Source organism: Lolium rigidum, chromosome 4 (assembly GCF_022539505.1).
Source record: "Lolium rigidum isolate FL_2022 chromosome 4, APGP_CSIRO_Lrig_0.1, whole genome shotgun sequence".
NCBI lineage: Eukaryota > Viridiplantae > Streptophyta > Magnoliopsida > Poales > Poaceae > Lolium > Lolium rigidum.
Window position 1 is genome coordinate 197,586,161 of NC_061511.1, and position 12,899 is coordinate 197,599,059.

At 42.5% G+C, this 12,899-nt stretch overlaps 1 protein-coding gene and 1 pseudogene across 1 annotated transcript; one reads left to right on the forward strand and one right to left on the reverse strand.

Annotated features, from left to right (window-relative positions):
* Positions 1-1,396: 1,396 nt before the first annotated feature.
* On the reverse strand, positions 1,397-2,794 carry LOC124649009 (annotated as a pseudogene).
* A 6,260-nt stretch (positions 2,795-9,054) lies between these two features.
* LOC124706821 (transcription factor VOZ1-like) lies at positions 9,055-12,449 on the forward strand. The gene is made up of 4 exons (XM_047238490.1): positions 9,055-9,347; positions 9,439-9,732; positions 10,858-11,356; positions 11,447-12,449. Exons 1-4 carry the CDS (start codon positions 9,087-9,089, stop codon positions 12,091-12,093), a joined length of 1,701 nt encoding a protein of 566 aa, XP_047094446.1. The 5' UTR covers positions 9,055-9,086; the 3' UTR covers positions 12,094-12,449.
* The last annotated feature ends 450 nt before the right edge of the window (positions 12,450-12,899 follow it).

The window sequence follows — 12,899 nt, forward strand, 5'->3', positions numbered from 1 at the left end:
GAGCGTTATCCTCGATAGGGAAATCTCGTCCTGACGGCAAGAAGGAAGAACAAAATAGCGCTCGTATGGTTGAACACATTGTACCAATACCCAACTCGTTGGCATGGCAATGAAAACTGCCGATGCGGCAGCGGTTCTCGGCGGGTAAATCTCACCCGGCATGAAAGCATAATGAAGCACTCCTACTGTTTAAAAAACAAGATTCCAGTCTTAGTTGACACCGCCCATACAGGCAGATTCATACTTCGATTCAGGGGGGACGTGAGGTCATACCTACCGGCAAGTGATAACTCTTACGTCATCATGTGACAGTAACATCGGAGACTGTCTCTAGAAGCTTGTGAGGCCTGGCAGTGGTGACTCGAACTCTATTAACCCTGCCCCACGGTCACTCACACTTAACAACTCACTCTAGAAGCTTCGGCCGGACAGGGTGTTTGAGCTGATCGTCGAGGACTTTCATGCTTGGAGAGCAGCTGGTTGCATTGTAAACATTTAAGGGGTGGAGGCTGTACTGAACTACTTCTTGGGGTTTTAGAGTGCCGGTGGTCTTCTTGTTTGTTTTCCCCTTTTCAGCTACCTCAGCCTGAGTGTGTATCAAGAATTTTGTACCTCCTTTTTTTGCTATCTTAATGAAGTTCAGCCTCAGGCCCTTCGAATGAACTAGTTTTGTGCACCATGTTGCCCATGTTAAGCACCTGAAACCAGAAGTACTGACACTGCGAGTCCCTTGGTTCCTATGTTCTCCAGCAGAACATCAGAATAATCTCCAGTAGGAAATGGTGAGACCAGAGATATGCTACTCCCTCCGGCCCGTTTTCCTTGACACGACCGACTTTACTCGTGGAGTACTTTTTGTCTGCACTAGCGGTGTCGCTGCCAAACATACTGAGAAAAATATATCACACTTGCTAAGGATTGCGGATAACTTCACAGTTGCCGCATGACCAGTTGTAAACTTCCAAAACTGACTTATGTGATGCAGAGAGGACTGAACAATGGTCGTGTGTTGGTCCAGTTAAGCTGAAATGTGGTGGCTCAGCGGGAGTCCAAAAAGGTACAATTATACAGGATACAATCACACTGAAGAATTAATAACAACAATTTAAAAAGAACATGAGTATGCAATTTACTAGTGGATCCATGTACTAATTTTCGAGAAAATCTTGTATAGCTGCATATATAAAAAGAGAGTGAGCACTAAAACATCGACATGACATCTTAATATTATTTATTATCTCATTAAAAAGGCTGTAGACACTGCACAGTAGTTCATATCTAAACACTACCATAACAGATTATATGTAACGAGATCTGCTTCACACATTTTTGTTATATAGTAAGAAAGCTAATTTACTGATCACAAAGATTTAGACCTCATAAAAAATTTATGGCGTACCGTCGGTGAAAATTCTTCTCATTTATAAAAATAAAGGGTACAAAGAATACATCAATTAATCACACTAAGCCACAGGCTTGCAACAAGGAAGCACACCTGCTGTTCGTGCTAGTTTGTGAAAATACAATACCAATTGACACGTAATTTTTCATGGTGTTCAAGGGTAGAGCTCAATTACAGATCTAACACCCAGAACTGACATGATCTTGAAGTCGCTGAACCCAGCTTCCATAAATATCTTTTTCCACTCGAATTCCTCTCGCTCTCTCCCCTCAAAACACATCATCAAAAGGTCAAAGGAAACTTGTGTGTCTCTTGTAACAATCGCATTTGGCCCAGAACCAACCACCATATCTACAATTACACCTTCCCACCAGCATCTCTTGGAGGGATAGCTTCCTTGCATTTTTTCAATAACTGGACACAGTCTTCATCTCCCCAATCATGAAAAATTGACTAAGATATACAGCATAAACGAATATATTACTATTGGTCCCTGTAATATTGGTTTAAGGAAAGAAGAAAATTCAAAGAGTGTACCTTCAGGAAAAGAGCGTGTGCTGGTGGAATGTACTTAAACATATCGCCGGAAATAAACAGCACATGGTCATCAGTAGGTGCCTCTGCAACAATATGAGGGAGATCCAGCACGGTACATTTTATTTGCGGGAATTCTTTCGCAATTGCCCTGGCAGCTCCACCGTGGCCTCCAGCAACATCAATAAGCGAATTTATGCCAAGAAATACATCACCACACTCCCTCAATATGACATCCATGAGAAAGTTAGTGTCAGAAACCATGGCGTTATTGATTAGCTGGTTGTAAGTATCATCCTGGTTAGCCATCTCCCAAATGTTAAGGCCATGAGCCTTTTTGAACAGGGACGTGGAACACTCGTCGAGGAACCATGAGTGCATGCCAAGGAAAGGGGAAATGACACTTGAATCAAGAATCAAAGACAGAATGGGAAATAAGTTTGATTTAACTTCATCGTTAACAAGGAGGCGTGTGGTTGGCGTAAGCTCATAAACAACCTCCTTGTCTCGTGAAGCTGCTTCATGGATAGCAAAGATGCCTGATACGGTGAGCACACGCATGAGTCTTCGTAAGCGGGGAAGCTTACAAGGATGGAGCCCAATCTTTGTGGCCAACTCTGAAAGGGTCATAGACCCACCATGGCCTTGGATGGTGCTAGGAATTTGCAGTTCCATTGCACATTTGAGTGCCATGGGCTTGACAAATCCCAAGGCATGGTGCCAAAGGTCAACTTGAGCCTGGAGCAATTCCTGAGAGCTAGGTTTGTCTTGGGTAGGCGCCATTATTGTTGAGCTTATTTTTCTTCGGTTGTGTGCGGATTGGAATCATGTTGGCTGGTCTATTTATATGCAAACACTAGCCTTAAAGGCACAAGGTAGTACCATGGATAATTAGTTATTCAAGGATGGTGAGACGTTTATGTGGCAGAGAATTGTGTCAAGGCATTTGAGATAAACTTGGCTATGCATATTTTTTCGAACTGAATTATAGTATTCTTTAATTACAGTAACCATATACATTTTTTCATGGTAGAAAATAGGTTCAGTTAGTCATATCAAATATTTGTGCAACAAAGATATTTTCATGTTTATCTACACTCCTTTTTCAAAATTTCACTGGAGTAGCACTACTTTCAGATTTACATACAGGTCCTACTCTCAAATTGTTATATTAGGCAGAGGGATATATGTTTTTGCCACACATAATGAATGGTTGTACAGTTTTAAATATCTATAGTTGTAAAAATTTCTAAGAACTTGGCACCACAAATTATTCGCTGGGGACAAATGAATTGGATTTATGTGGAACAGTTTGTATAGTAGTGATGTCCTACTGGCCTGTACAGTCGGCCAATTGTAAATTAGTGGCGGTAATGCGCTACTCAGAAATGGACAGAAGTGTTGGATTTGGCTGCCGGTTCAGGAAATCTCCTACATGCCAATAAAGGACAATAACTTGGCTTTCTGATTTGGCAACCAAATGTATACTGATGGGAAAATTTTCCTCTATGAGAAATGCTCAAAATTCTTGAGCGTCAGATACAGAAATCAAGAAAAGGAAAGCACACAGCAAACCTGTCATGTCGAATACGGAAAGCGGTCCAAGAAAAAAAAAAGGAGAAAACAAACGATTTCGCCTAATATACGGTGCACAAATATGAACAAAAAAATCAGAACAAATATTTAGAGAGCAGGACTAGGGATGAACAAGAAATTCAGATACAAATATTCAGAGAGTAGGACTAGGGACCCATTACCAATGCCAATCACGCACGCAAAACCAAATGCATTGCACATTTGAGTACCATGGACTTGAAAAACCCTGAAGGCCAACTTTAGCCTGGAGCAACTCTTGAGAGCTATGTTTGTCTTGGATGAGCACCATTTGTGTTGAGCTTGTTTTTCTTTGTTTATCGGAGATTAAAGTAATGACGGTTGGTCTATATATACACCAATGCTGTCTGATAAAGCACCCTGGTAGAATATCAGGTAAGGTAACACATAATTTTGAGAGTGTTAAGATGTTTATATATCAGGACTGCGTCAACCCATTTGAGATGAACTTTGCCGTCTATCGGCTACAGTAACAATATGCTTTTTTTCATTGCAACAAAATTAGTGTTAGTGGTAACTGTTGAGCCTATTTGCTCACTTACAACTAAGTCGTTCAAATCAAATGTTTGTGCAAAAAGGTGTTTTCATGTAAAGCCCCACCCCATTTTCAAAGGTTCCGCTGGAGTTGCACTTCTTTCAGATATACCTACAGGCCCTACTCTAAACTTTGTTATATTGGAGAACAGGAGATATTCTTGCCACACCTACTGAATGTTTGTACATTTTCCATTTGTAAAGATCTGCACTTGAACTAAACATTGTAAGAACTTTCAGCAGAACAAACTATTCTGTTGGCAACAATGAGCCAGATTTATATATAGAACACTTTGTGCTGTAGCTGTGGTATCACCCTGTCTAATTGGTTCTTCGGGAAAACACAAAGTTTTACGTCCCCATGCATTGATAGAAAAAGAGAATGTTATGTACAAGCCCGAGAGGGCACACCTGAAGGTTCACAACTCAACCTTGACCGCCCTGCTGTGCCAGCCATGACCCACAGCCGGGCCTCAGCCTTGACCGCGTCGAGAAGGCTAGTGGTGCATGGTTGTGCTCCTTGAAAGATGACGGCATTGCGCTGTTTGTGGCCTATAGGGTGGTTGTACACTCGGCCAATTGCAAATTAGTACCGGTGACTGCGCTACTGGTACTGTGACATGGTGGATCTGGATGTCAGTTCGGCAAATGGCGTAGCACATGCCAAATATTACCTCAAGCCTTTTTAGAAAAAGAAAGCTTTCTAAAAAAGGCTTACATTTTGGAACGGAGCTAATAGCGGGGGACACTGACTTGGTTGTCTGCTTCGGCAAATCTAGTAGGCTGATGGAGTGATGGGAACTTTTTCGTCTCTGGGAAATGCCCCCAAATTCCGGAGCATCAAAGGGAGAAATCATGAAAACGAGCTCGCTTAAATTTCAGATCGGGAAATTCAAGGAATGATACAGCTAAAGCCTAAAGGATTACGAGCTGAATTCAGAACACACATTCAGACGGCGGGACTAGTGGTGAACAAAATGGCGCCGTCGGAATCAAGTATAGAAAAATCGAACTGAACAAGCGCTTACCGGAGCTCCCCTAGCCCTGGGCGTAGGAGTGGTGGCTCTTCCGCCACGCACAGACCGGGGGCGCCACCATTACGCCGCCTGGTGGAGTGGTGGCGCGCCGCGACCTGGCCTCGACAGCTCGGCGCCTACCCGTTCCGACGGACCGCCGCATCGGCGAGCTGGTCGGCGTGTTCTTCGCGGCCAACGAATCCCTCGCCTGCTTGTGGTGTGGGCCACTGTTTGGTATCGACAGTCTAGCCCAGTAGTAGGATACAGGCCGCTCAATGGGCAGTATTTGGGCCGGAAACCCAAACACAGCTTCATTTTTTTTTTAATGCACCATGAAGAGGTATATCAATCACATAGAAGAGTGTCAAAAAAGGTAAGTTCGTGCTGCCAACATGGGATGGAACTATGGAAGCTCCCCCACTCACACGGTCACACCTCCTCTCCCAACTGCCACAGCATCAAACTAACTTCGTTGAAGGCGACGTCATTTTGGCGCCTCCAAATGCACTATAAGATTAGGATAATCGCTATCCACATGTCTCTTTTTTGCGCCTCCAGGCATGAGCGAGACGTCCACCACTCCACTAACTCAGTGTCAACAGTCGGGAGCCAATCCAACTTACCACAATGCCTAAGAGTCCAATCCCAAACCTCACGGGCCACCACACAACCAAAAAGAAGATGATGCAGAGTCTTCAGCTCCTGATCAAAAAGCGAACAAGCCGCGGGGCGAGGAAGCCATCGGTGCTGCAATTTGTCCGTTGTCCAACAACGATTCTTCGAGGCCAGCCACACGAAGAACTTACAGTTGTACGATGCCCTAGAGCGCCAGATATCATGAGATACGGTGGCCTTCACCGAGCCGGCGAAGAAGGCCTCCTATGCCGACTTGGAGGAATAACAACCATCTCTAGACCACCGCCATACAAGCACATCCTCTCTATCGGGGTCAAGAGTGATGCTAGCACAACTCATTTCATGTAGAACAAAAAATAGCTTTTCTAAAATTAAAAAAGCACAACTTTCCTTATTTCAGAACATGCCTATTTATGCATGTAGGTCGAGCCAACTAAAATGAGATGATCTGCTTCCTCCATTTTATGTTTTTTATGACCATTTTCAGATAAACCAGTTGTTTACCGGCATCACATCATTGAAATAAAAGGCACGATATTATTATGTATGTTTAATATATGGATGTCTAATACCACTTCTTTGGCATAGAATTGTGCATCGAACCAACATAAGTTCTATGTGCCTTGCCCTTCCTTAAGCCCTCTACACCAACAAACATTGGTTTTCTTAGGGGCAGTCTTGTTCCATGCTTGCTCGTTTCCTTCGAGCCGCAGTTAGCGTCACATTTATTTCTCCCCTTTAAACCTATAAGTCTAGTTTGGAAGCTGAAAGCAATTTTCTCAATTATGTGGCCTCCGTAGGCTTATCTCCACCGTCCATTGTCATACATATCCTCATCTATGTTGCATGAGGTATGACATAATGGCGATCAATGCATGTTTGATATTTCATCGCCATCTTACTTTAGAACTTATAGAGGAGATGCAGCATCAAGGGTTTTCACCACGAGGATAGATTACATGTCTTGTTGTGTGATCCAAATAAAAAATTACTAACTCTTTTGTTTGGTCAAACTGTTACCTCTCAAACCTTTGCTTCTATGACTCGCTTACATCTAGTAAAAAAAATGTAATTTTGCCTCTTCCTCTTATTTGTTTCTTCCTTTTAATTGTTCTTTTCTATATTCGTAAAATATATAATGGGTTTTGGGCTAGGTTTTGGCGATCATGGTAGGAAATAAAACATTGTCTTCAAGATATATCGTGGCATTGAGGTAGATTATGAGTTCAATACTTTCATATTTATCCATTTGGCCAATGAATCCTTTTACTTCTTTTGTCGCTATTTTTCATATATAGCTGGTATAAAACAACTTCAAAGCAAACTAAGTGTGATATGAACTTCTATTAATAAATTAAAACATCATTACATGCAATTATGATTGTCATTGCATGCTAGCAACATCGTCATTTTTCTAGGTCACCCTTATCACCTTATCTATGGATTTAATTAATTTTCATCAACATTAATGGTGCATGAATCTTCACCTTCCACGTCGATTAAACTTAGTGTGCATGTCCATGTGAGACAGCTCGTCATTTCCTGTATTTTATACCCTTATATTAGAAATTTCTAAAGATATCCTAACCGCAACGTATGAAATATCGTTCTACTTGTTTCTCTATATCACTATATATTACACCACTTTTTGAATTGTCACCATGATGTACAAGCTATTTTTAGCCGTTGATTTTCTTTACATAGTGAATATATGCCGCTTTCAATCTGGTACGGCGCGCCAAAACAGAGGTGATGAGGATCTTTCTAGCTAGATTTGTCACGAAGGTTGTCGACCTTACTATCCAGTGAATGTGAATCTTGCCGACTATTTATGATCTTGTGCGACTATGCTAGCTATGAGCTAAAGTACTCCACGAGTACACACATAGACGATCTGGCAACCAACACGATGTAGCTTTTACAAACTAATTAACAACTTGGATTAAGAAGCAACTAAACCCTCTGATTTGTATTAATCGTCACTAAAATAGATGTATCTACAGTTAAAATGTGTCTAGATAACTTATATTACCGTCATGTAATATGAATCGGCAGAAACACGCAAAAGCACATTAGAGCGGCTCCAATAGATGCTACCAAATTATCCTAATGGCATAAGATATGTTTTTAGTCATATATATGGGGCCACAACTCAACGATTGTTTTCCTATAGCGATCTAAAAAAAAGTTTGTTTTCCTATAGCTATTTGGTACAATATTTTTTGGATAGTCCTACACTTTTCCCTCTTGGAATGCATATTTGTGGCACCGTCCGTCTACCACAAAACAAAACGAGGAAGCACGTGATCAGTCGAACCACGCAAAATTCCACATACCGACACCGCTTCCCCTCTATCGCCATCGAGTAGAATTGGGTCCCTTGTTGCGCCGATTCTGGCCCTCCGTTGCCCGACGCAGGTTGATTTCGGACCTCCTCCGCCCCTCCGTCTATCACATGGTCGCGAAGGAGACACGTGACGCTCCTGCGACCTCTGCCCTTTGTCGAGTTGTTGCGACGACCACCTATGTCCTGGTAGGGACTGCTGACCGATTCCACAACTAATGAGTATGAGTCGAGCATCCTGCTACAGAAGAGGCCAGTGTCAGACCATTCTACGATCCGACCCTATTTGAGATAAAGTTTCATACTATTTGTTTGATTTAGAATGCAATTGTGGAGAGTAAATAGATGTTTTTTGTGCGACCACTGTGCTCTACTTTTCATCATATGCTTTGGCAGTAATGCCCTGCATCTTGTACGTCATAAAATGTTTGGTGCCCTGTGCCCTAAAATATTAATTCTAGGTACCATATTTTAGGTCATCTAAACCTCAGAAAGGGAGTATAGACTATTACATAACATATTTTTTTTGTTAACTCTTATATGTAAAATAGAGATGTATACCATAATCTTATTTGCAGCTGGTCATGATCCATCACGTGCATAACACGTATCTTATGCTAGTATATCTTATACTTCCCGCTCCCCGAAATAAACGTGTGCATGTTTTTAAAAAAAATTGACCGAGCTTGCTCGCCGCCTTCTTAGGAACAAATTGAAGAAAATATTTTCTTCTATGCACGTAATGCTAAATATAATAACTAAATAAAGTTAGTTTTACTTAACCAATAAATCTTATGGATAGAGAAATAATACTTATGAAAGACTCATCAAACTCAAAGCAGCAAACACATGGAAAGAAATGTTTTTTTAACAAGGAAAGAAATGTTAAATTTCCAAACAATAACAAGGGAAATAAAAATAAACGAAGGAAAACAATCCTTGCAAACCAAGGCGAATCGACCCCCACCCCAGTCCTCCCAATCGCCGCAACCGCACCAGTGCCACGATGGCGGGCGATCCGGCCGGCGGCGGCGGCGGCGGCGGCTCCGCGACGGGGAAGAGCCCTCGCTCGTCGTCGCGGCACAGGCAGTTCCGCGACCGCGCCAAGACCCGCGTGGACGATCTCCAGGAGATCTTCTCCGGCCTCCAATCCGCCCGCCAGGAGAGCCGCTCCGCCGACGCCGCCGTCCTCGAGGAGCAGGTCCACCAGATGCTCCGAGAGTGGCGGGCCGAGCTCAGCGTCGCCTCTCCCGCCTCCTCCCTCCAGGTGCCCCTCCAAACCCTAGCCTCCTCTTACGCTTAGACTAGGTGTCCAGGGTTTGCCGTCGCTGACTTGACTCCTGCCTGGTGCGTTGCAGAACTCGCTGGGGAACAGCCAAGGGGCCGCGGATCCGCCATCGGAGACGCTGCGGTTGCTGCAGCTGGCTATCGAGGAGGAGGACGACGCGACCAGCAAGCTGGCGATCCCTCGTTCTTCTCGTCTGGGCCACGGGATTGGGCAGGACGATCAGAATCTCAACGCTGAGCTGCAAGTGCAGGGGGAGAATGTGGCTGGGGGCGCCCCTGTGACACAGCAGTCACTGGGACATGAAGTGATGGGAGATTATGGTGGAGAAGTAGCTGATGTTGCTAATGCATTATTCAATGATCAGGTATTTCACTTGATGTCTCCCCATTGAAAGGTTTCATTGCAATTGTTCGATCGTATCATCAGTCATTTGAAGGAACTTGTGCATTAGACTGCTAGGACTTTGTCGCTGAGCGTTCATGTGGTTCAGTCTCGCCGGTTAGCTCTATCATGCAAGGAAACATTCTAATGTGACATGCATCTTTCGTGTTCACGCAACATTTGTTGCACATAGTGTAACCCACAGTTACCATTAAAATTTTGCTGATGGAGTTTGTGCTAGCATACACAATTTATTTATTCATAACAATTTGGGTTTTGGACCAAGCAAGAGATTGGTATACTTTTTAAATTACTGCTAACTGTGCTAAAGGTTTCAAATTGCAATTCTATATGTATGTGAAACTGGAGTTCAGCCGATGAACTTGTTTTTTTTTTGCCCTTTACCACTATGCTTAGGTAGCTGCCTTGTTGTCTTTTGGCTTGGAGTACTTATGACCCTGTTGCTGGTTTTACCCAATATTTTTTGTTAAAAAGATCAAATGATGTGTGCATTGTTTGTCGTAGACCTTAATATAGACCCAGTACCATAATAAGTAACCACACCCTTCAGTATGCCAGCATTTAAAAATTAAAATTGTGTTCTTTTGATGAGCAATGTGTTTGAGTATACTTTGCCTAACTTCCTGGGGAGCACATGTCACGATATAATTTATTTGGTGGCTAAACTGATTTTACATGTGAACCTATAATGGCCTCCCGACTATTAGATGCCGAGGCCTTGCTTGATGATTTTTTTGTTTCACCATATCTCTGGTGAAACAAGATTCAGTAGGTTAGTTTTAGTTTCGTCAATGTATTGACTTCCTACTCCAAATTGGTTGATGAACCAATGTTAGTTTCTAATTTTTCCTCGTACATTCTTTGATCTACCTTCTGTTATGGTAATGAACACATGTATACTTTACGATGCTTCTGCTGTACTGCTTTTCGTTGTTCTTTATGGCATGCCTGTAAAAATATGTGTGATGCTTGTTTCATTGCATAGCTTTTTATCCGTCTGGTAGTTGCAACTTGTAGTACATTTGCATCTTAATTTTGCTTTTTCTACTTGTAGTTTCAATGGCATTTCTCTTATCTTTGATTGCAGATGTACTATGACCATGAACTCAGCATTGATGATTTTCTCCATGGGTCAAACCCAGTTGACCTCAATAACCAGCAAGAGATTCGTCACCTGGAACATGAACAATGCAATTTACCACTAGATCTGCAACCTCCTAGTGCTTATGTTGATGCAAATAGCTCTGTGCAAAATACTGGAGATGTTCTTTTCGACATGTCAGACTTGCTCACAACAATGTCTCCGTCACCTTCTCAATATTTGGGGCCAAAATGTGCACTCTGGGACTGTGGTCGCCCTGTCTGGGGATCAGACGAATGTCAAGATTACTGCAACCCTTACCATGCTGGTTTGGCTCTAAATGATGATGGTCTTCTAGGAACAATGCCTGTGATGCGTCCAAGGGGTATTGACTTGAAAGATGGGCCCCTATTTGATGCTCTTTGCGCAAAACTCCAAGGAAAAAATGTCGGTATTCCTGTCTGTGAAGGGGCTGCAACGTCAAAATCACCTTGGAATGCACCAGGTATGCTTGTTATCAAGTGTTAGCCTTTTAAGGTTATCATTTATGTTAGCAGTTCGTATGCTAATTATTCGTTCCCTTCTATTTTTGCAGAGCTTTTTGATCTTTCTCTTCTTGAGGGTGAATCTCTTAGAGAATGGTTGTTCTTTGACCGACCAAGAAGGGCATTTGAGAGTGGCAACCGGAAGCAAAGGTCATTGCCAGATTACAACGGGCGTGGATGGCATGAATCAAGGAAACAAGTGATGAAAGATTTTGCGGGTCTAAAGAAATCCTACTACATGGACCCACAACCATCCACCACCTATGAGTGGCACCTTTTTGAATATGAGATCAATGATTCTAATGCTCTAGCCTTGTACCGGCTTGAGTTCAAGGCTTCTGATGCAAAGAGGACAAAGTTGGCAAGTAATTCATTGAATGAAATCCAGCAGCAAATGGGCAAGCTTAGTGCAAACAGTCCTGTGGATAACAAACGAACTGCTAGGAGCAAGACAAAGGCTAATCAAAAGGATAGCAGTGCAAGCACAAATCCAGTTCGCAACACCCCCAATAAACTTGGTGCTTCGAGTGCATATGAAACAGTTTATCTCAACACCCCCAATCAAGTCAGTCCTTCTAGTGCTTACAAGACCAATCAAGTCAGTACTTCAAATGCTTATCAAGCGGTATCAGAGGTGGACCCGATGTCATTCCTGAATGAGAATGTTGTCTATGGACCTCATCTTCCATATGGTTAGCAGCAGGGGACATGAAGACATATGCCTAGCTCATACCCTAAGGTATCTCTTGGACAAATTGTAACAGCTTCAGCTAAATTTTGGATCTCCACAGTGCGGCCCTATAATTTTTTTCAAGTGTAGACCTCTTCAGTAGATGCTATGCTTGTAGCGGTATACTTCTGACTGTAAAAATGTATTCCGGTTGCCCTTGCCTATCGGGTGCAAGCTGGATGGACTCCGCTTCTTCAGAAACTGATGTGGTCTGGTAGTCGAGGGTTCCTGTGGGGCTGTTTTTTGCTTTGTTTTGTAAATATATGCTGAGCCAAGGATTTGTGGAATCCCAGATTCACTTTCGTGGTAACAGCTTCGTGATATCTGCTTCAGTGTTTCCCCCTCTCAAGGTCGTAGTTACCTACTTATCTGGTAGAAATACATGTTTAGCAACTGGAACTTTTTTTTATTACTTTTTGAGAATGGTGGCAGACATTGTTCTGCGTCTTGGTCACTCTTGGATTCATGATTACGCAATTTTCATGTTACAAAATTTGAATTCCGTATGCATTCTAAGCACTAAGAAATGATTAGTACCAAAATGTTATAGTTAAAGTTTTTAAATTAAATATGTTTTATATATTAGATAAAAATACCCTTCCATGCTCTGGTCCTAAATATTTGTCGCAGATTTTGAAAATATGTACGCGTACAAGTTTTTTTTGGAGAACCTGAGACAAGTTTTTAGGGCTGAAGGGAGTAGCATTGTTTACAACCAGATAATGTGGTAACTGAACCCAAAAACCTATACAAAGGGGAAAATCTAACACTTC

Bases quoted from the DNA above. Each gene is read 5' to 3' on its own strand.
- LOC124706821 (XM_047238490.1), top strand. From the start codon at position 9,087: ATGGCGGGCGATCCGGCCGGCGGCGGCGGCGGCGGCGGCTCCGCGACG. The intron at 9,348-9,438 runs GTGCCCCTCCAA...GGTGCGTTGCAG, and splicing joins CTCCCGCCTCCTCCCTCCAG to AACTCGCTGGGGAACAGCCA. The intron at 11,357-11,446 runs GTATGCTTGTTA...CTATTTTTGCAG, and splicing joins ATCACCTTGGAATGCACCAG to AGCTTTTTGATCTTTCTCTT.